The sequence below is a fragment of the Equus asinus genome, chromosome 27 (assembly GCF_041296235.1).
Source record: "Equus asinus isolate D_3611 breed Donkey chromosome 27, EquAss-T2T_v2, whole genome shotgun sequence".
NCBI classification, from domain to species: Eukaryota; Metazoa; Chordata; class Mammalia; order Perissodactyla; family Equidae; genus Equus; species Equus asinus.
The window spans coordinates 920,641-945,935 of NC_091816.1; the positions used below are offsets into that span (position 1 = coordinate 920,641).

The window sequence follows — 25,295 nt, forward strand, 5'->3', positions numbered from 1 at the left end:
AGAGGGAGAGAATTAGGGACCTCCTCTGCCTGCTGGGGTACCTGTCACCAGAGGTCTAGAGCTGCGTTGTCCATGTGGTACCACCAGCACGTGCGGCTGCTGAGCACATGGACTGAGGCTCGTCTGCACTGAGGTATGCTGGAAGTGTAAACTGCCGGATTTCAAGGACTTGGTAGGAAGAAAATCATGTAAAATGCCACGTTAATAAATTTATATTCATTATATATTAACGTCATAATTTGGATAACGTGGGTAAAATAAAATGTATTAAAATTAATTTCATCTGCTGCTTTTGATTTTTTAGCGGGGCCCCTGGAAAACGTATAATTACAGGTAGAGCTCACGTTTGGACAGCGCCGCTCTAGACTGTAAAAGCTGCTCCAGCCAGCGTGTATTGAGCTCACGGTGATCAGACCGAGTTCAGTGCTTAAATATATTCTCTCATAAATAGTCACAGCCAAGCCTGAAGTTGAATTATTGTTCACATTTTACGGATGAGGAGAGTGAGGCCAAGGGGCATTAAGTGACTTGCCCAGGGCAACAGCTAGGCTGCACTAGACCCTGAGCCTGGCTCTCCCGCAGCTGGTGCTGTTTGTAAGCGTGATACCCACCGGGCTTTCGTGGAGCGTAATAACAGTTGCTGTTGTCTGCAGGTGCCTGGCACGTGTCTAAAACCTACGCTTGCACCGGGGCCTTGCTGTGGAGCCTTTATTCTCTAGGATTTTTCCCCGTAACACAAGCAGAGGAGGCCTCACTTAGTAGAGGGTTGCCCAGCACTTGTTCCATCCGGTCCCTGTCAATTTGAGGGAAACCTAATGCCACGGGCTGGGATCTGGTCGCTCTGGGTGGTGTGGGAGGAGCTCCGTGTGTGCCCTTGACACAGACTTGGACTCGTGAAGCTTCATTGCTGGGTTCTCGTTGTTACTAAGTGGGCAAGTTCCCTTATGCAAAGCCTTCCCTTTTTCATGAAATGATGATAAAGCCATTGGTTTGTGCCACCTGCAGTGTCTGCTTCGCCCCTGCCTTCACTCTTGACCCACTGTGGTGACCTCCATTGCTGGATTCAGTTCTATCTCAGTCAGTTCCTCAGCCGGGTCTGACTCTGCTGAATTCCTTCTGAGTCTCTCTCTTTCTTGGGGCCGTGGTCTCTTGCTTTCTCCATGACTGTTTCTTTTTCGCGTCTGCCTGAGCTCTAAATATCCGTGTCCCCCAGAGTGTGCCTCACTCTGCACTGGTGGTTTGTAACCTTGAGGTGGAGTTAAGGGGCTCATAGACTCCTTTGAAAATTTACTGCAGGCTTGGACCTAGGAAAATGCACACAGACAAGGTTTTGTGTCTAGTTTCACAGTGTTCAGACTTGGGTTCATAGGTCCTAGGCTAAGGTTAAAGTCTGTGTCATCTCCCTGGGGCACCCCTTCCACCTTAGATGGTTGAACACCACCTGCATACCAGTGACTCTGAGACCCATACTGCCAAGCTAGATCTCTCACCTGAGCTTCGGTCTCAGTGTCATGTCCTCTCAGAAGACCCATAAGGCCTACAAGCCGAGTTCATCAGCATCCTCCAATTATCCCCACCACCCCCAGGCCGGATCCTCCCTCTCATTCTCTATCATGACCAGGGGCACTGCTTTCTCCCTAGTCACCAAAGCCAGAGACCTGGATGCCACCCTGGTTACTCCCTGACCTCACCACATACCTAGTCACTCGACCCTGTAGATTTTACTTCCTCTGCTCCATTGCATGGAGCTTCCCCTCCACCAAGGTCCTGGTCTGTTAGTATGTGCCAGGCATAAGCATTGTATTTATGTTATTTCATTTAATCCTCACAGGAATCTGGTGAGGTAAATGTTGTCCCTTTATTCTTACGAATAAGGAAACTGAGAGGAAAGGATTTGGGTGGGTCGCTGGTGGCGTCAGGATTTGAACTCAGTCTGTTCTGAACCACTGGTCCTGGCCCCATCTCCTGCCATCGTGTCTGTCCTCCTAACTCAGAGCTTGATGGTTAACTGGGCTTGGTTTCTTACGTGGTGAGTCACCGTATTGAGTAATAACTGAGATCCTCTTCCCTGTCACCTTCCTGAGCCCATGGATTCAGCTGGGCCCGTCTCCTGACTCCAGTTCTCTAGACACCACCTGCTTCCCCAGATTGTAGCACCCACCATGCAGGTTCTCCAGTATCCTTTCTGTTCTTTTGTCTCTAAAATAAGTGTGAAGATTTATTCAAGTTTTAAAAGATGGACTTCAGTGTTAGTAACTACAGGATTATCACCTAGGTTGACAGATCTGGTAAACAGTGGGGAAAGCAGTAGACCTAAGGACTTTCAGGAAGTCCTGCTAGGACTGGGCTCTGGTCTTTATTAAAACGCACATGGGGCTGGGCCCTGCCTTCTCCTGGCTGGTCCTGTTCTGCAGCTCAGAAGGAACATGATGGCCGCTCCACACCCAGCTCACCCAGCCGAGCCCTGTTTGCATTCGTTGTCCTGACATCCCTCTGGGTGGGTTCCCTTTGCACTCTCAAAAGTGTTTCAGTTTGGACAATGCATCGTGAGGCTGCCCTAGACACAGAGTTTGCAGCCATGCAGGCTGGTTTTGAATTCTGGTTCTGGTTTCACTAGCTCTGTGATCTTGGGGCAAGTTACTCTCGCTGTGCCTCAATCTTCCCATCGTCGTGAAATAGGGGTAGTAATAGCCTTGGGTGATACTCTAAATATTTAATGGCAGACATGGCCGTGGTGTCAATCAGAAGGGACATGGCCATGGCACCCAAGTCCTGGAGGCCCCGCTGGCCAGGCCTTCATCTTTGGGTTTCTGGATCAGGGAGCGGGTATCCTAGAGGAGAGGCTAGAGTAGGGAGCGATACTTGGGACATTGAGAGTTTAGGGAAATATTTCAATATTTTAACAACCTGTATTGGTGGGTGCCTTGCGTCTGTCCATCAGCCCTGATGATTCCCCTACTGTATTTAATATGTAAATTTGTTAGGAGGCTGCTGGTGTTGATGCTTTCCTGGCTTCTGCTGACTCAGTCCGTGGTCTTCTCTTTGTGGGGTAGAGTATATGATTCTTCTATCCCCTTCTCTCGCCCTCACCTGTTTCTATGATTGTCCTTCTGAGTTGGATGTAGTTGGGGTGGAGACCAGGTACTGACTCCCTGACACGCAGGCTTAGCCCAGGAGATCCTGGGAGGTGCACTGACCTGCTCCTGAGGAAATGATCCACACTGACACCTCCAGTCCCTCCCTCCTGCACCCTGCTGGGCCCACCACATGGGGAGAAATCAGACACAGTGATGATGTGAGAGCATCAGGCTCCACATAAGACTAGAATAAGCCTGGCCATTCCCTTGCTAAGGACGCCTGTCACCCCATTTTTATGTGGTGTTTTACAGGACTGCCCAGGTAGAGGTCTTCTCAGGGGAATGAGGTGTGAATCTGAGTCTCTGTGCAGTGGTTCTCTGTGGTATACCGAGCAGGACTGACCCCCTGTTCTAGAAAAGGTGGTTTTGGAAGTTCTCAAGAGTCCCTAAGATAGCAAACATGATGAGCACTCTGAGATATAAACATGATTCAAGGACTAGGGAAGAAACTTACAATTAAATGGAAATGCTATAAAAAGGTCCCTCTCTCACTGTCCTCTGATTAAAGAGAGCATATAATTTCAAGGTGAAGTAGACAGAAAATCCAGAATGCCTGCCTAGCCTTAAATTACAACAAGATACAGTGCCTGCCCCCTTAGGGACCCTCGAGTTTTCACCTTTACCCTAAGGATGTACACTGGGACGGAAATGTGGTTCTATGCGTGTCAGTTTTCATCTCTTACCAGGCTGGAGCTTTTCTCTTCTCCCTGGCAGCACTTTCTTTACCGTTTCTCTGCATGTCCTGCTATCTATCGTTCTCTTGGCCTAGTCCCTGGCAGCCTTACTCTCTCCCCTTCCAGCAACCTGAGTGTAAAACCTGTCCCTGTTTCCCCTATTGAAAGCAATCTCTCAGCTAGCTCGGCTCCTGAGCTGCCCTCCGTCACGCAGCCCTGTGCGCGGTGCCCGGAATGCAGCAGCAGCTCAGTCAGTGTCTGCTGAGCAGTGGCTGACGCTCTTTTTCCTCTTCACTAATGAACTTCTCAGAGCCTATCCTTCTAGCCTCCACCGGTCCTTCCATCCTTTCTGTTCCGATTTTGTAGCCTGTTCCCCACCTGTCTGCCTAAAATTACTCTCTCTGAGGTCAGAGATGCATCAGATCCTTCTCCGTCTTTATCGTCCGTCCCCCTCCCCTCATCTCAGCAGGACAGCACTGTTGTCCCCCTTTCCCTCTCTTGGCTGTGTGGCAGTGCATTCTCCCCAGGCTCCTACATTTAGTTATTTAGGAGTCAGAATTCTCTTTTTTTTTTCCTTTTGAATTGGGACTCTCTTTTCCCTCCCTTTTCTTCTGCATCCTGAATGAAGCAGATGCTTCTCCAAAGTTCTCTGCTAGGCTTCATCCTCTTTGTGCATTCGTCTATGCTGAATGCTTTGTCTGTAGAGTAATTGCCAGATTCACTTTGTCGATCTCAACCTCACTTCTGAACTCCAGTTCCATAGATCAGATGTCTACTGAAACTTTCCATGTGGATTTCTAATAAAATTCTACATTTCCACAATAGCTCAATTATCTTACTTTTAGAATGTATTTTCTTCCTGTCACTGTTTCTGCTTATCACCCCACTGTCCTTCCAGTTAGTAAGTCTCTCAGTGCTGCCATCAGCTTTGCGTCCTGTCCTGATTCGGGGCCTGAACCTTCCCGTCCCGTGTAAGCTGTCCTCGCTCTCATTCAGGCTCCCCTTACCTCACTCCTGGGCTTTTCACCCTTCATCTCCCCCAGTTGCTCCCCAAACACTCGGTAATACCCACATCATTTGACCCTGGGACACCCTACGTGCTGCATGCCACAGCGCGTCCTGTGCTTCTCTGATCCTGGCGCCACCTGCAGAGACAGTCACGGACTCCTGCTTGGTCACTCGATCAAGAACATGGAACTGATGCTTTTTGAGCACTTATCATATAACAGGCCTGTGAGGTCAGACTCCTTACCTCTGTTTCATCACAGGGAACTCAGGCTCAGAGAAAGAAAGTGACGTGTCCAAGGTCACATAAAAGGTTGGTAGAAAACTGGGATTTTAATGCACCTGTCTGGCTGAATGCAGTGCGTACAGCGCCTACATTTGCCTTTAGCCAGGGGGCTGGGGCTGTGCCATGCGGCTCTCTGCCCCCCTGCATGATCCTCAGCCCACGGCCAGAGGACTCAAAAGCCTTTCTCAGCTCTGGCTGAGGCCCTCATTCCTCATAGCCCCCCACTGATTCCCTTCTCTGATTTTTGATCATGCTGTTCTTTGTGTCTAGCACTGAACCCACCCCCGCTGTCTGGCTAAATTCCATATCCATCCTCTAAAACTCAGTACAGAGAACTCCTCCTCTTATTTCGTCTCTGTCCTTCCAAAGCAATTTTTCATCCTCTGAATCCTCACTGGACTTAACATCTATTGTGGTTATAATGTGTTTCCCCTGGCCCTCCAAACCGGTTACTTCCTCTTCTTAAGCGTTCCCAGTGCATCCTTTAACACAACCCCCAAGTGGTATTACTTTGATAGTTAGCTGTTCACCGACTGCCTCGTGCAGCTGGAATGTAAGTTCCCTGGGGGCAGGGGTGGTCTATCTGGTTCATGAGTGCTTACACGCTTCTCCCTCAGTGTCTGGCACATAGTAGGTATGCAGTAAAATTCCCTGCATGAGGAACCTAATGCCTTGCTCTTCTCTCACAGACTAAGTGACTTGAGGAGAATGGCCACATCCGGCTTATCCTTGCACCCCTGGAGAGCTTCTAGCTCTGCACCGCGCTCAGAGTTAAAAACTCAGTAAGATTTTGTGGAATGAACTAAACAGAGGCCTCGATAGTCTTCCCCCATCGTGGTCTGAAGCTGAGGGTCTCAGAGCTAAGGCTCATTTTGCTAGAATGACTCCCCCCCAGGTGGAGGGAGTTAGCTGCGTGCAGCCTCTGGAAGCCCCTCCCGTCTCCTGGCCTCGGGGGCAGTCGGAACAGAGATCATCCGCGATGCCGCTCGCCCTGTCAGGAGCTCTTTTTTTGGTATATGGCTAAATCTGACATTTTGTATCTAATTCTCATTCTTTTTGCCCCAAAGTCACTATTTCCTTTCTTTTACTATACTCTCACCACCCCTTCCTTTTACAATTTCTAGGTTCTGGTCCTCTCCTTTGTCTCTCTTCTCTATGTTTAGTTTCTAAGCACCCCGCTCTGTTCCCAGACAATTCTGGGATTCCTCCTCCTCCACCCAAAGCAGCGCCCTCTTCCCCGGGGTTACTGCTGCCAGCCTGCCGCCTGCCGCGCTCTCTGGAGACAGTTTGTTGGGGGAAGCGTTCTGTCACACTGTACTGAACAGAGTGCCGGCACCTCTGGGTGTTCGTCTGCGCCTTGCCTGGCACTCTGCCACTCCTTCCAGGGCGTCTCCCTCCAGCTGTCAGAATATTGGTAGCAAGTTACTTAGGTGAAGGTTGGGAGAGGGACATAGTAAAAAGTATTGGTAGTTGCCTTGAGAGGGTGTAATAAAGAGAGTTTGGTGAGATATGATGACTTTCCAACATTAATGAACCATTTGGCATCTCCTCACACAAAGCCGGAGCTGGCCAGGGCCGTCCCCACTAGGGCACGCTGGGGTTGGTCTTCCCCTTGTACCTGGTGCCACCTTTGCTGCTTCTGCACTTGTGAAAACAGTGTGAGGTCAGCTTCCTTCTGAATGATGCCTCTGACCCCTTTTATAGCGGAGACTATGACTGTCTTCTCTCCGCCTACCCCATACCTCTGTTTAGAACCTTGTTCTAGCGTAGAAAGTCTCCATTGCACTGAGAAGAGTGCAAGGTGCCAAAATAAACGTCTGGCTTTGAGCAGCCTGCTTTTTTAACGTACCCTAAGGCAACAGTGTGAAGTCGGTCAACAAGACATTGGACAGGAGACGCTCTAATTAGAAACCTTCCTCTCCTTAATGTGAGAAGACGAGACGCAATCCCAGTGTGGATTTCTGACCCCTAAGCATGGCCAAGCTGTGTTCCAGTCAGGCACCCTGTTTCACATACTCGACGCCAGTGGCTAGTTTGGGATCCTCAGGGCCCAGGGATCTTGACTGGAACCAACTGTGGACCATATGGCCCTGGGTAGGTCCGCTCTGGGGTGTTTAGATTTAGAGTCTGCACCTGTTGGCCTTCCTCTCCTGGGTACAACCACCTTCCCCAGGTTTCAGGGAGCATGGCCCGTGTGGCCACATCTCAGGAGTAGGGAACTAGAATGTAATACAACCCTGGCGACCTGTTGTAAACAAGAGTTATTTAAGTAGCTTGACCAAGCATCTCGCTACCAGTCATATTATCTTCTCACATGCTGGTGTGAAGCTCTCAGCAGCCACAGAAGTAAACAATAGGTGAGTGGTGATAGCAGGGTGCCTCTCTGGAACTCCTGTGAGTGGCAGGCACTGGGGAGGACTGGCTCCCAGCAGTCCTAGCAGCAGAGATCAGTGTCCCCATTTTGCAGATGAGGAAATTGAGGTTTAGAGAGATCAAATAATTTGTCCAAATCACATAGCTAGTAAGAGGGGTTGGGATTTGAATTCACACCAGTCTAACTCTAAAATGCATGCTTTTTACCCAGCAGTGAAGCCTATAAAGATAGTGGAAACACCATACCCTGAAGCAGCTGTGTAATTCTGGGTTACAGGGAGATTCTCAGACTTAAGAGGTTCTGGTGTCTGATGTTAGCTCTGTTACACTAAAGGATAATGCAAAACATGTAAGTTTTCTTCCCATCTCGACTTGTTCGTTTATAAAATGGGCACATGCAAAAGCCACATTCATCATATTTTAAAACAAAAGTCATTGCAGCCGCTGCCTGTCCCACCACTTCCCTTGCTCCCTGGGAATGCTGCCTGGTCCTGAGCAGGTTGGAAGTGCTTTGCCACATCTAACGTTTTTTCCCCAAAGACCCTAAATACTTTAATGATGGTAAAGATGATAACCCATGATTGAATAAATTTGCTCAATTCGAATTTTCTTTTGTTCACAGAGAATGGCAAATCAGTTCACTGGAAACTGGGAGCTGATAAGGAAGTCTGGGTCTGGGTGATGGGTGAACACTATTTGGATAAACCCTACGACATGCTCTGTAATGAAATTATTGCTGAGCGGGCCCGGCGGAAAGCAGAGCAGGAAGCAGAGGAGTTCAGGTAGGAGATCCGCCAACCAGCGAGAGGCTGGCCTTGTAAAGCAATGCAGAGAGGCCCCTGCTCACGGCATCCTGCGGGAGAGGCAGGTGGGATCTGAGGGTCACAAAGTAACTTTAGATCTCTCTGGAAAGTTTCTTTAGACTTTTGGCCATTCCCCTCATTCCCACACTGCTGTCAGGTTGGCTGTTTCACTTCGCCACTTGTCATTCCACTTTCCGTCTGGATGCAGTTCCCCGTGGTCACGGGCTTCACGAGAATCACGCTAGGGCGGTGCAGGCCGCCACAGCTGAGCCTCGGGACTATAAGTGAGAAATGCAGCAGCTGTTCACGCCCAGGCCTTCAGAGAAGATTGCTTAGACCTGGGTGGTGGAATAGGCGGGCCTTGTAGGTGCTTACACCCTGCCAGGCACTGGGAATTCAACGATGAACAAGGCGCTTCCAGTCCAGGAGGGGAAACAGACAGACACGCGACTAACTGCAGCCAGTACAGGCTGTGATCTGTGCTATAATTAAGTTATAAACAGAGCTAATCCACAGTTCTAATCCACAGAAGAGGTGAAATCTGATTTGAACCTTGAAAGATAAGTAGAGTTTTCCGGCTACAGAAGATCAGGAAGGAAATGGCAGGCAGTGGGCATAATCAAGACCCCTAGACTTGAATGTGTATGGTTCTGTGGGTAATGAGTTCTTCTGAGTCTTTGGGGTGTATGTGGGCAAGTGGTAGGAAACAGGGGCCATGATCTAAAGAGCCTCAAAGGCCAGATTTGGGAGTATGGGCCTTATTCTGTGAGCAGTCAGGAGGTTAGGAATAGGAGGCGACATCATCAGCTGGAGATACAGGAAGGTGACTTGGGTGGTAGCTGTGAGGCTGATGATGGATCCCTTTGCCGGGTGCCCAGAGTGGCCTCTACAAAACCTGCTGCCCCGTGGGTGTTGACAGCCTACCTGAGCTGGTGGAGCAGAAACACACACGTGGACTTTGATTCGGTCCCGAGGGCTGGTGATGCTGCCCACCAACTCCTGTAACTTTAAAGCTGTGAGTGGCCACACAGAGGTAAAGGAATCATTTGCTGCTGATCCTAGGAAGGCAGTGTGTTCTAGCAGTTTAGCCTCTGAACCAGGAGTTGGGCAGACCTGGGTTCAAATCCTGGCTGTACCGCTATGTGGCCTTGATAAATTATATAATTATTTTGAGCCTCTTACAACAAAGCAAGGATAACAGTGCCTTCCTCATAGGGTTGTTACGAAGATTAAGGTAATGTCTTTAAAATACCCAACAAAGGGATCAGCATATTGTAGGCATGCAGTAAATGGTCTCTGTTACTGTTTTTCACATAATTTGAGTGTAGACATCTGCTTTGGAAAAGCTGTGCATGTTAAAGAATGTTTTTGATAATCCCACATTTGTTTCTCTTCAGAAAAACTCAGTCCAAAGAATTCACCAATAGCTTGAAAACAAAATCACAGCACTGTGACCTGCCAGCAGCAGATGACGGGGAGACTGAGAGTGTCCATGGGCAGGCGGCAGGCCCTGGGCCAGCACCACCCCGCCAAGAAGAGGAGATCTTGGTGAGTCTTCGTATCTGTGAACATTCGGAGTTCATAACTGGGGGGATAAAGGTACTGAGGCCACTGAGATGAGTGTCGCTGAGCGTTGGCTTTTCTGGGAGAAATCCCTCGCCCTTTGAAGGCTCTGCTGTTCATTTCATTTGGGGGATTTGGCTCACCCGCTACTTCACAAAGAAGGTAAAGCGCCCCTTTTTCATGGGACTGACAGTGCGAAGAAAGAACTCTAGGAGTAAAATTTTGCATTGTAAGGTATTTTCAGGGTTTATTTTTCCGTTACGTGTCTTCTATAGGGAAGGGCCAGGTGGCAAACGCTTGAGGTTTTGTGGGCTGTGTGGCCTCTGTCTCAGTCATACATGGATGAGTGGGCCTGGCTGTATTCCATGAGACTCCGCTGACCAAGGCAGGTGGCGGCCAGGCTCGGCCCATGGGCTGTGGTTCGCTGACCTCCTTCTTAACACTGCTGCCTGCGTGATCTAGACTGCGTTCTGCTGAGCCTTCCCCTTTCTGTTGAGCCTAAACCTCTGAGCCTCTTTGGCTGCGTAGATCCTGCCTGTGATTGTGGGGACAGTTACTTCCATGACACAACCGAATTTTATCCTCATAACTGGTGTGAATTGTGTCTCAGGTGGTTTTAAAAGCTCAAACGTAGTTTGCTGCTTGGAAGAACAATAGAACTGTATTATGAAGCACCTTCTACTGCCAGGAGTTTAGTTAAGCTGAGAATGAACAGGGGGTCTGCGGTGGTTTGACTTCCGTTCGGGTCCCAGCTCTGCGACCCTGGTCTGTGCTCTTGACTTCTGGGAGGCTGGCAGTGGGGACACAGTTACCTGTCCCGCCTCCGTCGTGAGCCTGGTGGCACTCCAGTACCTCGCAGGGTGGAGGGTTATTCTGTGGCAAAGCACACTGCGGAGGGCCTTGTTGAATCCCCACGACAACGTTAGGAACTAAGAGCTGTTTGTATTTGTCCATTTTACAGGTGGGAAACTGAGGTTGGGTATGGTTGCTCAGTCTACCCAAGGTCTTAGAGTTGATAAAAGACTGAACCAGGATTCAGAGCGAGGTCTGAGGACCCCGAGGCCACTCCTTGGCTATTGTACTCAACTGCCTGATTGGGCTGAGGGATGTGAAGAAGCTTAGGAAGGGCTGTCAATAGGGGGCTCAAATATGGAGAGGCACATGAGCTTGGCTTACGTCCTGGGGTCAGCCCCGTGCACTCCCCTCACGCCGCCGAGAGTCCCCGACGCTTTCCTGGGCCTGCTCGGCACTCAGCATGCTTGACACCAAACCCCGTCCGAACAGCCCTCCTTCTCATGCCCCTAAAATGAAGAACAACCACGGCAACAAAAACCTCCTTCAAGAGCATGAAGTCTGTGTGCTCATCTTCGTGCTGCAATTACAGTACTCTCCTAGGGAAAAATGTTCAAAAGTAGGACAAAAGATTAAAATAGAAATCAAAATAGATACCACGGTTGTTATTCTTTTGCTGTGTCATAAATATTATAGGGGTTGTGGCACTCTTCCATCCCTTAGATGTTTGCCAGACTGTCATATGGAAAGAGATGGGAGCAGGGGATAAGGAGACATTGAGGGGTGAGAAATATGGGGCAAATAGGGGGAAGGTTTTTACATTTCTGCTTTTCATCTTGCCCTGCGTCAGAGAAAATGCTTTCAGGGCCTTCAATATATATATATAGAGAGAGAGAGAGAGAGACAATGATGAGAAGATCCCAAAATTGATTGATTTACCCATTCATTTAAAATGTAGCCATCATGGGGGCCAGCCCATGGCCGAGTGGTTGAAGTTCCACGTGCTCTCCTTTTGGTGGCCTGGATTCGTGGGTTCGCATCCTGGGTGCGGACCTATTCCACTCATCAGCCATGCTGTGCAGGCCTCCTACGTGCCAAGTAGAGGAGGATTAGCACAGATGTTAGCCCAGGGCTAATTTTCCTCAAGTGAGAAAAAAGAGGAGGATAAGCAATGGATGTTAGCTCAGGGCAAATCTTCCTCATCAAAAAAAAAATAAAAAAGTAGCCATTATGTGCTAGGCATTGAGACTACAATGTTGGGGTGGAAACAGAATCACGGCTGTGGTGAACTTCACAGCTGAGGGAGCAGGGAGAGACTTCACATGACATCCCATTGCAAACGATGGAGAGTGCTCCCCAGACGGGGACATGAGTCTGTGCACGCTGACACCAGCATGGGAGCAGTACTAGTGAATGCAGGATGGCTTTGCAGAGGATGTGGAGCTGGAGGTGACGACAGGCGATGGTTCCAGCAAAGGGACAGTGTGGGCAAAGGCTGTGGAGCTGGAGGGAACAGGGGCTTTGGAGCCCTGAAGTAGGCTGCGTGGCTGCAGTGCCAACAGGAAGGAGGAGAGAGATGACTGAGTGTGGGGTGGACAAGGCAGGCAGGACAGGGTCTTGGGGACGACTTATGTGTTTTGAACCTTTTATTCAAGGACAGTTGGAAATTGTCAATGGTTTTTGAGCAAGGGGTTGAACTGATCAGATTTATATTTTGAAAGGAACTCATCATTCTTGGATCAAGGAGGGTGGGAGTGAGGTTTCCAGTACAAGCCAAGTTTCCAAGCTTGGATGGCTGGGAGAATGGCGGTGTCGTCAGCATAAACAGGAACATGTGGGAAAGGAGCTGGTTTTAGAGGAGAAGATGAATCTACTTCAGAGACAGCAAGGATCCCCCACACTGTTCGACGTGGTGGGGGTGGATGGGAGCTGATTTTGTATGTATAATAAAGTACATACAATTTGACTTCGAGTTCACAAAGCTTTTTCTCATATAATTATTTCATTTCACAACCTCCTCTGAAGTAGGCAGTGCAGGTATTTCTTTTGTACAGTTGAAGAAACTAATGCTCACAGACATTAAGTGATTTGTCCCGAAATCACAGGAAGTCCTCGTTTTTGTATATCTACTTTAATTCCTGCTCCCATCATAACTTTGATGTATTTAAAACAGAGTTCATGTTCCCCCGCCCTGCTCCTTTAGATGAGAATTCTGGTGAGAAACCAAGGCCAGGGCTCTGGGAGTCATGCAGTAGATATGTCCAAAATGCAGTTCAGGTGTGCACAGTAAAGACTTGCATGTTTCTGCCAGAACTATTTTAACTTGAATATCTAGGAGGATATTGTCATAACGTTAAAATTTCTTTGTCTGCACAAGGCCTAAAATGTATTATGAAAAGAAAAATCTTCACGCACTTTTCATTGAAATAAGTGATCCTAATGCTTGTCTGAATAACCGTGGAAGGAGACAAAGAGCAATCAGTCTTCTCGGATTATAAACACCAGGCAAGGAAGATCAGCTGCAGATTTGCTAAAGTAAGATGGTCTTGTCAGATTTGTAATAAATTTCCACATGACAGACCATCACCAGAAAATGTGCCCGTGTTCTAGTAAGGTTCCCAGACCTGACTCTGAAAGCACTCCTTACCATCTGATTGAAAATCTCGGAAGGGCTGCAGAGAGTCAGTGAAAGCTTAATTCACCGTGAATACGGACGTGCACTGAGCACTGTGGACGCTCCTGTGTAAGGTCAGTGACTTGCAGGAGGTGGGGCTTCTCATTGATAGTGATCCTTCCGTCCGCACTGAGGAAGAGGAGACTGGAGTTCTGCGTTTGTATCAGCCAGGGTTTTCTCGGCTCTGCTCTGATTTTCTTATGGAAGGATTGAGGCACACGTAGAGAGGGACCCTTTGGGCCGATGTAGGACTTTGGGTGATTCCACAGTTACTTCTTCATTATCCTTCCTCTTTACCCACTAAAATTTTGAATAAGATGAAATCGAGCTAAAAGAATGCCAAGGCCGGTTTCAAGGGAAGAAGACAGTACCTCCTGAGAGCACAGCCAGGAGCCCGGGCTGTTCTTTGGTGAAACAGGCAGGCTTGCCTCAGTGCTGGCGGTTGGGGTGCTGGCGGTTGGGGTGAGGAATTGGACGTTTTATGCACATGTAGCACTGTACAGCTGATCAAACACTGAGACTCGCTGTTTCACTTCACCCGCACAAACGTGGGACGTGTGACACAGGCCCTTGTTCTCCCAGTGGAGGAACAGGGGCAACGATTGGTGCGAAGCTTGAGTAAGAAGTGGAGCCGGGGCTGGACCGCATCCGCTGCCTCAGGCCAGCGTGCAGCCACTCCGCATCTGCCGGAGCACCTCTGCCTCTCTGTGGTCACACTGTGGAGATGAGACGCTCTGCTTTTTTCCTCCTAAAGTGGGAATGCTTTAGACCCAGACATTGTTAGCTTTAAAATTAAACAGAAGAACTTTTTCTTGAAGAAAACATGGAGAAAGAGAGGAGGGAGTTAGGAACTAGTGGAGAAAGAGACATGATTAAATCTAACTTCCTGGGGACCTGTGACCTGGGATGCGTGTGGGCGGTGCTGCCGGAGCACGGCTCTTTGCTGCCCTCAGCTCTCTCAGTTTGCAGTGGGGTGTCTGGCCTGCGCCGTGAGGCATGGAGTCTGTGTGGCAGGGTTTATCATGTGGGCTAGCTGGGCAGATCTTGAACTTTTTGGAGCTTCCGTTTTCTCATCTGTAAAAACTGGGAATTAAAAATACCTGCCTTGGGGCTGGCCCCGTGGCTGAGTGGTTAAGTTCGTGCTCCGCTTCGGCAACCCAGGATTTCATTGGTTTGGATCCTGGGCGCAGACATGGCACCACTCATCAGGCCATGCTGAGGCAGCATCCTACGTGCCACAACTAGAAGGACCCACGACTAGAAATACACAACTATGTACCGGGGGGCTTTGGGGAGAAAAAGCAGGAAAAAAAAAAGATTAGCAACAGTTGTTACCTCAGGTGCCAATCTTTAAAAAAAAAATACCTGCCTTATGTCATGGTTTTTTGTAAAGATTACATGAGATAACATATTTGGAAAACTACAAGTCCCAGGATAAATCCAAGGGGCTATTTTAACTAGAAACCCTTGAAGTCTCGCTACCTCTGTGTGACAGTGAGCGCCGTGCACAGTTGGGCTGGTTGGGTTGAATCAGCCCTCCCCTGAGCAGCTATTTATCAAGGGCTCAGTATGTGTAGTGATAGGTATTAGGAAGCCACAGGGAGGCACACGACAAAGCCTGCATCTTCCAGGAGTTAGAAGGAAGAAGAGATGCACTTAGAAAGCATGAGTAAGGCAGGACAGAATCGAGTTCCAGGTCGGGATGGCCACTGAGCTGATTTGTGGATGGCAGGGATGGCGGTGAGCATGAGGCCAGAGGAAGAGGAGTCTGCAGTCCCAGTGAGCCACGTGTAGGTGGTGAGGAAGGGAAGAGTCGTGTGTGGGGATACAGGGAGGAGGGCATCCCGGCGGGCATAAGGTGCTTTGGCCGGGACTCAGTGCAGGTACGTTTGAGAAGGTGCTGGGAGGCTGCCTTATGAAGAGGAGTTAGCCTTGGCCCGTGGGTCTGTTTTCTATTGCTGCCACAGCAAATTACTGTCAACGTAATGGCTTAAAATATACCCATTTGTTCTCTCTTAGCTCCTGAGGTCTGAATTCTCACGTGGCCTGGCTGGGTCCTCTGCTGAGTGTCTCACGAGGCAGAAATCAAGGTGTTGGCTGAGATGGGTTCTTATCTGGAAACTTTGGGAAAGAAATGCATCCTAGCTTTTTTGGATTGCTGGCCACATGAGCACCCGAGGGCCCTGTTTCCTTGGTGGCTGTCAGCCTGGGGTGGTCAGCTTCTGGGTACTGACTGCATTCCTTCTCCTGCCTTCCATGTGGCCCCTCCAGCCACGGCGGGTGAGTCTCCTGATTAGAATTTATCAAGATTCTAAGATTCTAGAGACTTTACCTTCCGTAAATCTTAGACTCCAGCCAGAGAAAGTTCTCTGCTTTTAAGGGCTCATGTGGTTAAATGGGGCCACAGGATCATCTCCCTGGCGAGGTCCATGGATTGTGGTGAACGTCTGCAGGGGTCCTTTGTTGTGCAACGTAGCGTATTCACCGGCTCCAGCGTTAGTCTGTGTTCACATGGGGTCTTTGCTTCCCTCGCCTCTGTGGGCAATGGGCTCAGTTGTACAGGCCTGCCACCCCTTATCCAAAACCTCCGGGACACATCTTTTTTAGATTTCAGATCTTTTCAGATTTTATAAAAGAAATGTGTGCATATGCTATGTAATAAACAATGTTTCCCAGCAAGCTTTGGGGCAGGACTCTGTAATCAGTTGCTGTAAATGGCCTCATGTTAGCTCAAGTCAGCTTTTCACCTCAAAATGAGTTATGTATTTTCAGAGCTTTTTGGATTTCAGAATTGTTAATAAGGGATTGTGGACCTGTAGTGGGTTTTTGAGCTATGGTAATATAGTGAGGGAAAATATGGTAAAATGTGTCAGAAGAACTGGGTTTTCATTCTGATTCTGTCTCTGCAGGACTTCGTTTTCCTTATCTTTGAAAGGATAAATCAGTGATAAAAATGTCGTTTATACTTTTAAAAGTATAAACTTTTATACTTGGTAGCCACAGAGCACAAGTGCAGACACTTCCCACGCCTGCACACGGGGCAGACGTGACTGATGGATCACACACTCCTTCCTGCTAAGCCGGCGTGTGCCCTCCGTCCTCGTCCACAGCCTTCCGGGCAGCCGTCCTCCCTTCGTGGGAGTTAGCTGTGGAGGTGGTGTTTGTTGGCTGAGATGCTTCCTCACGAGCTTCCTTCCAGCTCTAAGCATTCCCGATCCTAAACAGTGCCTGCACCTGCACCCGCTGAGGGCAGTATTGTCTCGTAGCCCTACGACTGTTGAGGAGGTGCCATGCAGCTTCAATGGACAAGCCACACCGTGAGACCTGGCCTTCTGTATTCAGGCGGCAGTCAGGCAGGTGTGTGAGGGCCAAGCCCAGTAGTACAGGGCCGAGGTGAACCCAACTCATTTCTGGAAATAAGGTACAAATTATGTCTTCCTCACTCAACTAGCAGTCCTATCCTGAGCTTTTCACCACAGCTGTCTACCCCCAGACTCAAAACTGTATCACTTGGCCTGCCTGGGAAATAACTAATCTTCTCCCCCATAGAGAATGTAGGGTGCTGTACCCTTCCTACATGGAACCAGAACACTGAACAGCCCAATCTGTAGGTTTGCATTTGGATACTTTGATACCAGTATAACAATGATTATTTTATGTCTTCATTAGCAGATGGCTTCTTCCAGGAGATCTCTTCTAGAACAATGGAAGATTTGCCACAACTCTTAGGGTAAAGAATTCTGCTTCACCCTTAGAGCCACAAGAAGCAAACCTGTGGGTTTTGAGAAGAATTGTTTGATCCCTGCTTCAGGGTTTAGAAAAGTTAGGGTCCAGTCTCAAAGCATCTTTCTACACACTCAAGATAATCTTCACAAAAGATTTTTCTAAAGAATATGTTTGTGTTGATTTAAAATTTTCATTTTACCAAGTAGATAGCCAAAAGTCTGGCTGCCCGAGTAAGTCCCAGACACCTTGAGACCAATAGAAGACTCTAGTCTGGGAATGGAGCTCTCTGTCCTCAGAGGCAGCTCTGTGATTTGGGAAGTATCCTATAGTAAATCAATCCCCTTGATAAAATAGAGATTAAACCAGCAACATTGTTTCTTTACAAAGGAAGCTGAGAAAGCTTATAAACGTCAGGATGCTTGCCTAGTATCACCTGGTGGAAGCAGCAAGAATTGTTCCCTGAGGTCCTTCAGCTGTAAGCTGCTCTTCTTATCATGACCCCAGCCTTGGTCCATTTCAGTCTTGAGATGAAGAGTTGGAAGCAAAGCGAGGCTGAGTGGTTTGTGCAATCTGAGGAGGAGGCTGAAACAATGCCTGGATGGGAGCTGAGTGTATGGTTTTTATTCTAAAAAGCTGTTGTCCTCTACAAAATACCTGCCCTGTCCTTATTTTTGGCAGTGGCAGTAGCTCTTGGGAAACTCAGAAATGATGCTCTGCTTAATGTGTAGTGAGAGTGTGTGGTTCTTGGTGGATCACAGCAAACACTCAGTGTTACTGGGTGCCTATCACTGAGCTGGAGGTGATGGTGACTATCAGGATTTAGCTGTCACCTAGCCAGGTTCTGAGACGTGCAGGTTGGGAAGCAGATGCCATTCCCAGGCAAGGACAAGTCTGATGGGGAGTTCATAGGAGCCAGAGAAAATGACAGCAGTGCACTGTGTGGGCACACTCACCCTCTCTGGGGGAGTCTGGGTGACAACCATGAGTCCCCCGTGGCTGAGTGGAGATCCTTAGGAACCCCTGATATGGCCAGCCCTCTGAATGCGGTCAGTTTTCCCCCAGCTCTTGTAAGAGAACCTGAGAGAGAAGAGAACAGTCCTGAGTGTGGTGGGAGAATGGCAGGGTATGGTAATTCAAACATAAGCCCCTTTGTGTTTCTCTGTGTGTGTGCACTGTGTAAGTTGGGAACTCCTTAATCAGTGGACTGACTGTCCTTCCTCCAAAGGGGACCTCAAATAAAACTATATCTACTCACTTTTATATTTCATCTCTGGAGAGTTACTCGTTATTTTTACAGAAATGGCCTTCAGAGTGGATCACACTGCGAAACAGGAGATTTTAAAAATTAGAACACAGACATCTGGATTCAAACATTCCAAAAAACAAAAAAAAAAAGACCTTGAGACTCGCAGATTAAAGTCAGATTCTTCCCTGTCATGTCTTCTTTAACCAAGTGGAGTCAGAGATGAGACCTCTTGCCTCTCCACCCCTACCATGCACACGTGCACACACACAACACACACACTTCCCACACTGCCCCGAGGCTCTGATACCTGCTTTTAAGCCTGTCATTTCAGTATAACAACTGATAACAAAAACACGCCAGCAAAGTGTACATTATGACTGTACACTTGACATTGAAACAAGGTGGTTTTCAGCTGTGTTTTTCACTATCACTCTAACTCATAGCATTGTGTCCCCACTAATGGACAGCAGTCAAGGAGCAGCCTGTAAATGATTTTCAGACACAGTGAAAGACCCCACTTAGGGTCTCCTTCGTATCCCTGCCAAACCAAAGGTAAGCTTGCTGTCTGCTCAGAACCCAGCGGTCCTCTAAAACCAGATTTTGGCTGTTTGCCTTTGTAAGGAGAGATGCAGAAGCAGGATACTAAGGTCAGACCACTTCTTTGAAAGAATAGAAAAGAATATGCTGGATTGTTTATCTGGACCCTTGTTCATCCAGGTGCTCCTGCAGAGCAACCAAATTAGGGGCTTTTATGTGGCCTGGGCTTTCTGTAAAGGTTGGGCGGCAGCTTTGGAGCACAGCTCTGTACATGATCTTGTGGGAGGTGAGCGGGCAGGTGGGGAAGCCTGCACTCCAGCTGCATAGATGCCCTTGGCTGGGCCTGGTGGGACCATCTTGGGTTGCCAGGCCCTTGTCTGCAGACAGCCATGTTGCCAATCCCTGAAAGGGAGCCAGGGTCACCTTATAACAAGGAGACCCGCTCTAAACAGAGTGGGAAAATGTGTTCCTGAAACGCAGGCTAGAATTTTGAGGATTGAGTTGCATACGAAGAAAAAAGAGGAATAATTCCAAACAGTAATTGTTTCCTTTGATGTATATTCCCTTCTGGGATACTTGAAGGAAGCAGGTAAAAATAGACGAGAAATAAATTGTGCCTAATTCAAGAGGAGAGCCACAATGAGAGTGTTACAGGATTACCCTCATGGCTTCCATGTAACTGTAGCAGAATTTCACGGTAGTTTGTAGAATAAACCTTTATATAGATAGGATCACAAAATTCTAGGGCCTTAAAAGCCATTTAAGCTGTTGTGTTTTTAAAAACAGAATGTTATAGAAAAAGCTCAATATAAAGTAAATTACAAAAGAGGAAAACATTTCCAGTCTTGAGAGCTGTACATTATGAAGTTGGTAACACAGTTTTAGTTTGCATGATTGCAAGTGATATTTGCCATAATTCACTTATCCAGCTCACTAGATTCATGTGCTGGGAAGAAAGACGTGGAACCCAGGTCAGGAGGTGGGGTCCTGTCACCGCTGAGGGTCAGCCACTCGACCTCTGGGGCTCACTTTCCTCATCTAAAAATAGAAGGTTGCAGTAGCTGCCTATCACTGGGCTGGATGTGAGAATCAAATGAAATAATATACATAAAAGTCTTTTGTAAAGTATTATGTATGGTATAAATATGATTTTCTGTCATTATTTATAGTTAGGTTCGTGTTTTCCATTGTGGCAAGACTTCCCAAATCAATCATGTTTTTAAGGCTATTTTCTTAATGATCCCTTCTTGCTTTGTACTTATTCTTTATATTTAGCAATTGCTTTATTTCTCTTGCTTGTCTTTTTTCTTTTCGTGGGTCATGTGTCAGGTATCTCCCTGGTGAGAGTGGCCTTTGAAACACTTCCTATCTGAACTTCTTTGTGCTAACAACCCTTGCAGTTCTGCACTGTTGTGTTTCTGAGGAGGTTATTACACAGTCCTGCTGTTTGCACCTTGCTCTGAGGGCTTGTGGAGGGATGGTGCTGTGCACATGGACAGATGTTCACCCAGTGTGACAGCTCAGTGCTCTAGTATGCTCACAGTAAACTCAGACACGGAAGACAACATGCTGGTTCAAGGCGTGCTGTGAAATTACACCCCCGTGAGAGTCTGCTGTCCTGTTAAGTGAGGGTATCCAGTAGTCTCTGTGCATAGATTTTGTCAGGAACAGTGTTAGAGAAATGGGGAAAGGATTCCCTAGGGTCTCTGTTGTCCTAACTCGTGTTCCAGTAAAGTCACTCCACAGGTAGTAAAGTTGATTGTCCTGTTTTTTGTCTTATTAGCCTAGTTGACCTTAGGAAAATATCTCCATCTTTCTGTATTATTATTCTTCATAACTTTATCAAAGCACAGTTCCATTATTCTGCCTCTCCCATTATTTTAGAAAGAAAAAGCTAAATCCCAATATACTCAAAACCTTAATATTATAGTCATCATTGGGAAATTACCTTTTTATTTAAAATTTTTGGGAATTGGATGATCTTGTTATTTCAGTGACCTGGTTATTAGCAAAATGAGTGAGTTACAGGCCATCAACTTTCAGTTGAATCCCATGTATCCTGATTAATATTTAAACTAGACTGGATATCTTTTTTTTTTTTTTTTGAGGAAGATTAGCCCTGAGCTAACTACTGCCAATCCTCCTCTTTTTGCTGAGGAAGACTGGCCCTGAGCTAACATCCGTGCCCATCTTCCTCTGCTTTATATGTGGGACGCCTACCACAGCATGGCTTTTGCCAACTGGTGCCATGTCTGCACCCAGGATCTGAACCGGTGAACCCCGGGCCACCGAGAAGCAAAATGTGTGAATTTAACCACTGTGCCACCAGGCTGGCGCCTTGGATATCTTTTAATAAGTAAGAAAGTGATGAATTTCGAGTGTGTTCATTCATTCACCAGATATTTACTGAGGCCCCACTAGTGCCAGTCGCTGTTCTGTGTGCCAAGGCTCCAGGTATCAGTGAATTAAGCTGGCCTGCTCTTTGCCCTCGTGGAGGTTATCGTTCTGACCGTCAGTCTGTTAAGGAATACCATGGATTTAAGAGGCATGAGAGCAGGATGAGTAAATACTTAACCTAGTAGTTTGTTTTCAAAAGGAAACTCTTGATTTTAGCCCATTAATTCATCATTTTCATCTTCACCATAAAAATTGAGTGTTAGAAATGTTCTGTTTATTGGAGCTTTCTGGTTTAGTTGGAATTCAAGGTGCTTGGCATTTGATTGCCTAGTCCTGCTTTTAAACAGAGTGAATATTAAGTTAGAAAGCAGAATGAACCATTTTTCAAATCAGTTTTAAAAGTGAATATAATTAGAATAATCTTCATATGACACAGTCTCTGGGTAAATATAATTTGTAATTGTGTAATATCAGTGTTGCTAACAGCATCTTTTGGTAACCCAAGTGTTTATGGAGATTTGAATTGCCTTATTTCTAAGTTTAGCAGTAATTATACGTACAGGCATATCTCATTTTATTACACTTTGCTTTATTGTGGTTTGCAGAAATTGGTTTTTTTTTTTTTACAAATTGAAGGTTTGTGGCAACCCTGCATTGAGCAAGTGTGTCAGCACCATTTTTCTAACAGCATTTGCTCACTTGGTGTCTCTGCATCACATTTTGGTAATTCTTACAATATTTCAAACTTCTTCATTATTATTATATTTGTTACTGTGATATGCGGTCAGTGATCTTTGATGTTACTATTGTAATTGTTTTGGAGTGCCGAGAACTGCATATATGAATGGCCAGTCTTCGTTGATAGATGTTGTGTGTGTTCTGACTGCTTCACCAAACAGCTGTTTCCCCATCTCTCTCCCTCTCCTTGGACCTCCCTGTTCCCAGAGACACCACAGTACTGAAATGAGGCGTTAATAACCCTACAATGGCCTCTGAGTGTTCATGTGAAAGGAAGAGTCGCACATCTCTTACTTTAAGTCAAAAGCTAGAAATGCTTCAGCTTAGCGAGGAAGGCATGTCGAAAGCCAAGAGAGGCCATAAGCTAGGCCTCTTGCACCAAACAGTTAGCCAGGTTGTGAATGCAAAGGAAGTTCTTGAAGGAAATTAAAAGTGCTACTCCAGTGAGCACACGAATGATAAGAAAGTGCAACAGCCTTCTCGCTGACACTGAGGAAGCTTTAGTGGTCTGGATAGAAGATCAAACCAGCCACAACACTCCCTTCAGCCAAAGTCTAATCCACAAAAAGGCCCTGACTCTCTTCAATTCTGTGAAGGCTGGGAGAGGCGAAGAAGCTGCAGAAGCAAAGATTGAAGCTAGCAGAGGTCGGCTCATGAGGTTTAAGGAAAGAAGCCGTCTCCGTCACATTAGAGTGCAAGGCGAGGCAGCAAGTGCTGACGTAGAAGCTGCAGCCATTTCTCCAGGACATCTGGCTGAGATAACCAAGGAAGGCGGCCACCCTGAAACAGATTTTCAGTGTAGACGAAACAGCCTTCTGTTGGAAGAAGATGCCATCTAGGACTTTCATAGCTGGAGAGGAGAAGTCAGTGCCTGGCTTCAGAACTTCAAAGGACAGGCTGACTCTCTTGTCAGGGGCTAACGCAGCTGGTGACTCTAAGTTGAAGCCAGTGCTCATTTCCCATCCTGAAAATCATGGGGCCCTTAAGAGTTCTGTTAAATCTACTCTGCCTGTGCTCTGTAAATGGAACAACAAAGCCTCGATGACAGCACATCTCTTTACAACATGGTTTACTGAATGTTTTAAGCCCACTGTTGAGACCTATGGCTCAAAAAAAGATTCCTTTCAAAATATTACTGCTCATTGACAGTGCACTGTCACTCAGAGCTCTGATTGAGATGTACAATGAGAGTAATGTTGTTTTCATACCTGCTAACACAGCATCTGAAAAAATCTGGAAAGGATTCACCATTCTAGATGCCATTAAGAACATGCATGATTCGTGGGAAGAAGCCAAAATATCAGCAATAACAGGAGTTTGGAAGAAGATGATTCCAACCCTCATGGGTGACTTTGAGGGTTCAGGACTTCAGTGTGGGAAGTAACTGCAGACGTGGTGGGAACAGCAAGAGAACTAGAATTAGAGCTGGAGCCTGAAGCCGTGACTGAATTGCTGCAATCTCATGATAAATCTTTAACGGATGAGCAGTTGCTTCTCATCAATGAGCAAAGAAAGGAGTTTCTTGAGATGGAATCTACTCCTGGTGAAGATGCTGTGAAGACTGTTGAAATGACAACAGAGGATTTAGAACATGACATAAACTTAGTTGATAAAGCAGCAGCGGGGTTTGAGAGGACTGACCCCAATTTTGAAAGAAGTTCTGCTGCGGGTAAAATGCTATCAAACAGCATCACAGGCTATGGAGAAACCATTCATGAAAGGAGGAGTCAATCAGTGTGGCAAACTTGGTTGTTGTCTTATTTTAAGAAATTGCCACACAGCCCCAACCTTCAGCAGCCACCACCCTGATCAGTCAGCAGCTGTGAACATTGAGGCAAGACCCTCCACCAGCAAAAAGATTACAATTTGCTGAAGCCTCAGATGATGGTTAGCATTTTTTAGGAATAAAGCATTTTTAAATTATGGTATGTACATTGTTATTTAGACATATGCTATTACACACTTAATAGACTAGAGGATAGTGTAAATATAATTTTATATGCTCTGGGAAACCAAAAAATTCATGTGACTCACTTTATTGTTTTGGTTAATAAATATTTTGAGGCAGTTTTTATTTTTAAATAGGAAGCAGATGAGATTGCGTTCACTCTGTCCATAAGGTTTCAGCAGAAGTCTCTGTAATGTAGCTGATGGCAGGTGACTGCATGGCTTCCCAGCGTGAGGACAGACATATGTTCCCTCTGGGTCCCCCAACAAAAGGAGCAGGCCATAGACATGGAGAGGACATGGGTTTCAGTCCCTGCTTTTCCACCTACTAACAGGTCACTTACCTCTTTGGTAAAGGGACAGTAGCTGCTTTGACACCCTTAGAGGGTCAATATGAAAGTAAATGATGTGTTGAACTTGAAAGTGCTTTGTAAGCAAAGCTATGCAGGTAGGTGGGTACTTCTCCTCCCTGTCTTGTGTTACAAATAGGAGTAACTAGAGAGCATATTCCCTGGAACACAGCGTCATGCGGGAGCTTCGGGGAGGCCTGGCCCCCACTGCAGGAAACCGCCTCCGCGCTCTGGGATGCCCGGTCCGAGTGGCAGCAGGGCTCCGCAGGTCATCTTCCTCTGGTACTGGCGTCATGAATGATCACTTTTGAGCCACTGATCTGGCTGTTTTGATAAAGGAAATCTCTTTTGGGTCACACTGTTTTCAGTCTATTGCCTTGCACTTGGTGTATTTCGTGGGTGTGTAGAACACGTAAGCATTTCCGAATGGACCTACTCTACACAAGGCTTAGTTAAGTTCTTCATATTATGTTAATACTTTGGGATAGTGGCAAATCTTGGTTCATCTTGAAAATTAAAATTTTTATAAATGTGGTTCTTAGTATGTGTTAGTTTTAGAGTTTACAGTATGTCTTAGACATATCGAAGTACTTGAATAGGGGTACTGATCTCTAGGGAGGTTGCTAACCTAATCAATTACTTATGCTAACTTTTCCACTCAAAAACCTAACTTATGAGCTTTGGTCTGCTGCAACAAAACCGAAAGCTTCAAGGAAAGGACGTCTACTCTCACTGGCGCCAGTAGGTGGGGCTGAAGGTCACAGTGGTCCCTTTAGTCCCCAGCCTCATGTCCTTTTTGGTTCATGTGTTGGTGCCTGGTTTTGAGTTATTTCAAGATATTAATAACCCCATCACATCTCATAAGAGCAAAAGCAGTCAGCGTGTTGAAAGTGCTAGTAAGAAAAGGCATAGGACAATGAAAGAAAAAAATTAAGATAAAAAAAAGCCAGTGGTGAGAAAACAGTGTTGTGTGTCTATATGAGATGAATAGTTCAGCTGAAGGAATACTTCTAAGGGACAAGGAATAACTCACACTGTTTCAAGTGT

At 46.8% G+C, this 25,295-nt stretch overlaps 1 protein-coding gene across 3 annotated transcripts in view; it reads left to right on the forward strand.

Moving 5' to 3' along the window:
* The window catches only part of SH2D4A (SH2 domain containing 4A), a 65,471-nt gene that overhangs the window by 7,136 nt on the left and 33,040 nt on the right, over window positions 1–25,295 (forward strand). For all 3 annotated transcript variants that reach the window (XM_044751088.2, XM_044751090.2, XM_070499796.1), the window contains exons 3-4: window positions 8,098–8,257; window positions 9,676–9,826. In XM_044751088.2, coding sequence (XP_044607023.1) covers window positions 8,098–8,257; window positions 9,676–9,826 — 311 coding nt within the window. The remainder of the gene's footprint in view (window positions 1–8,097; window positions 8,258–9,675; window positions 9,827–25,295) is intronic.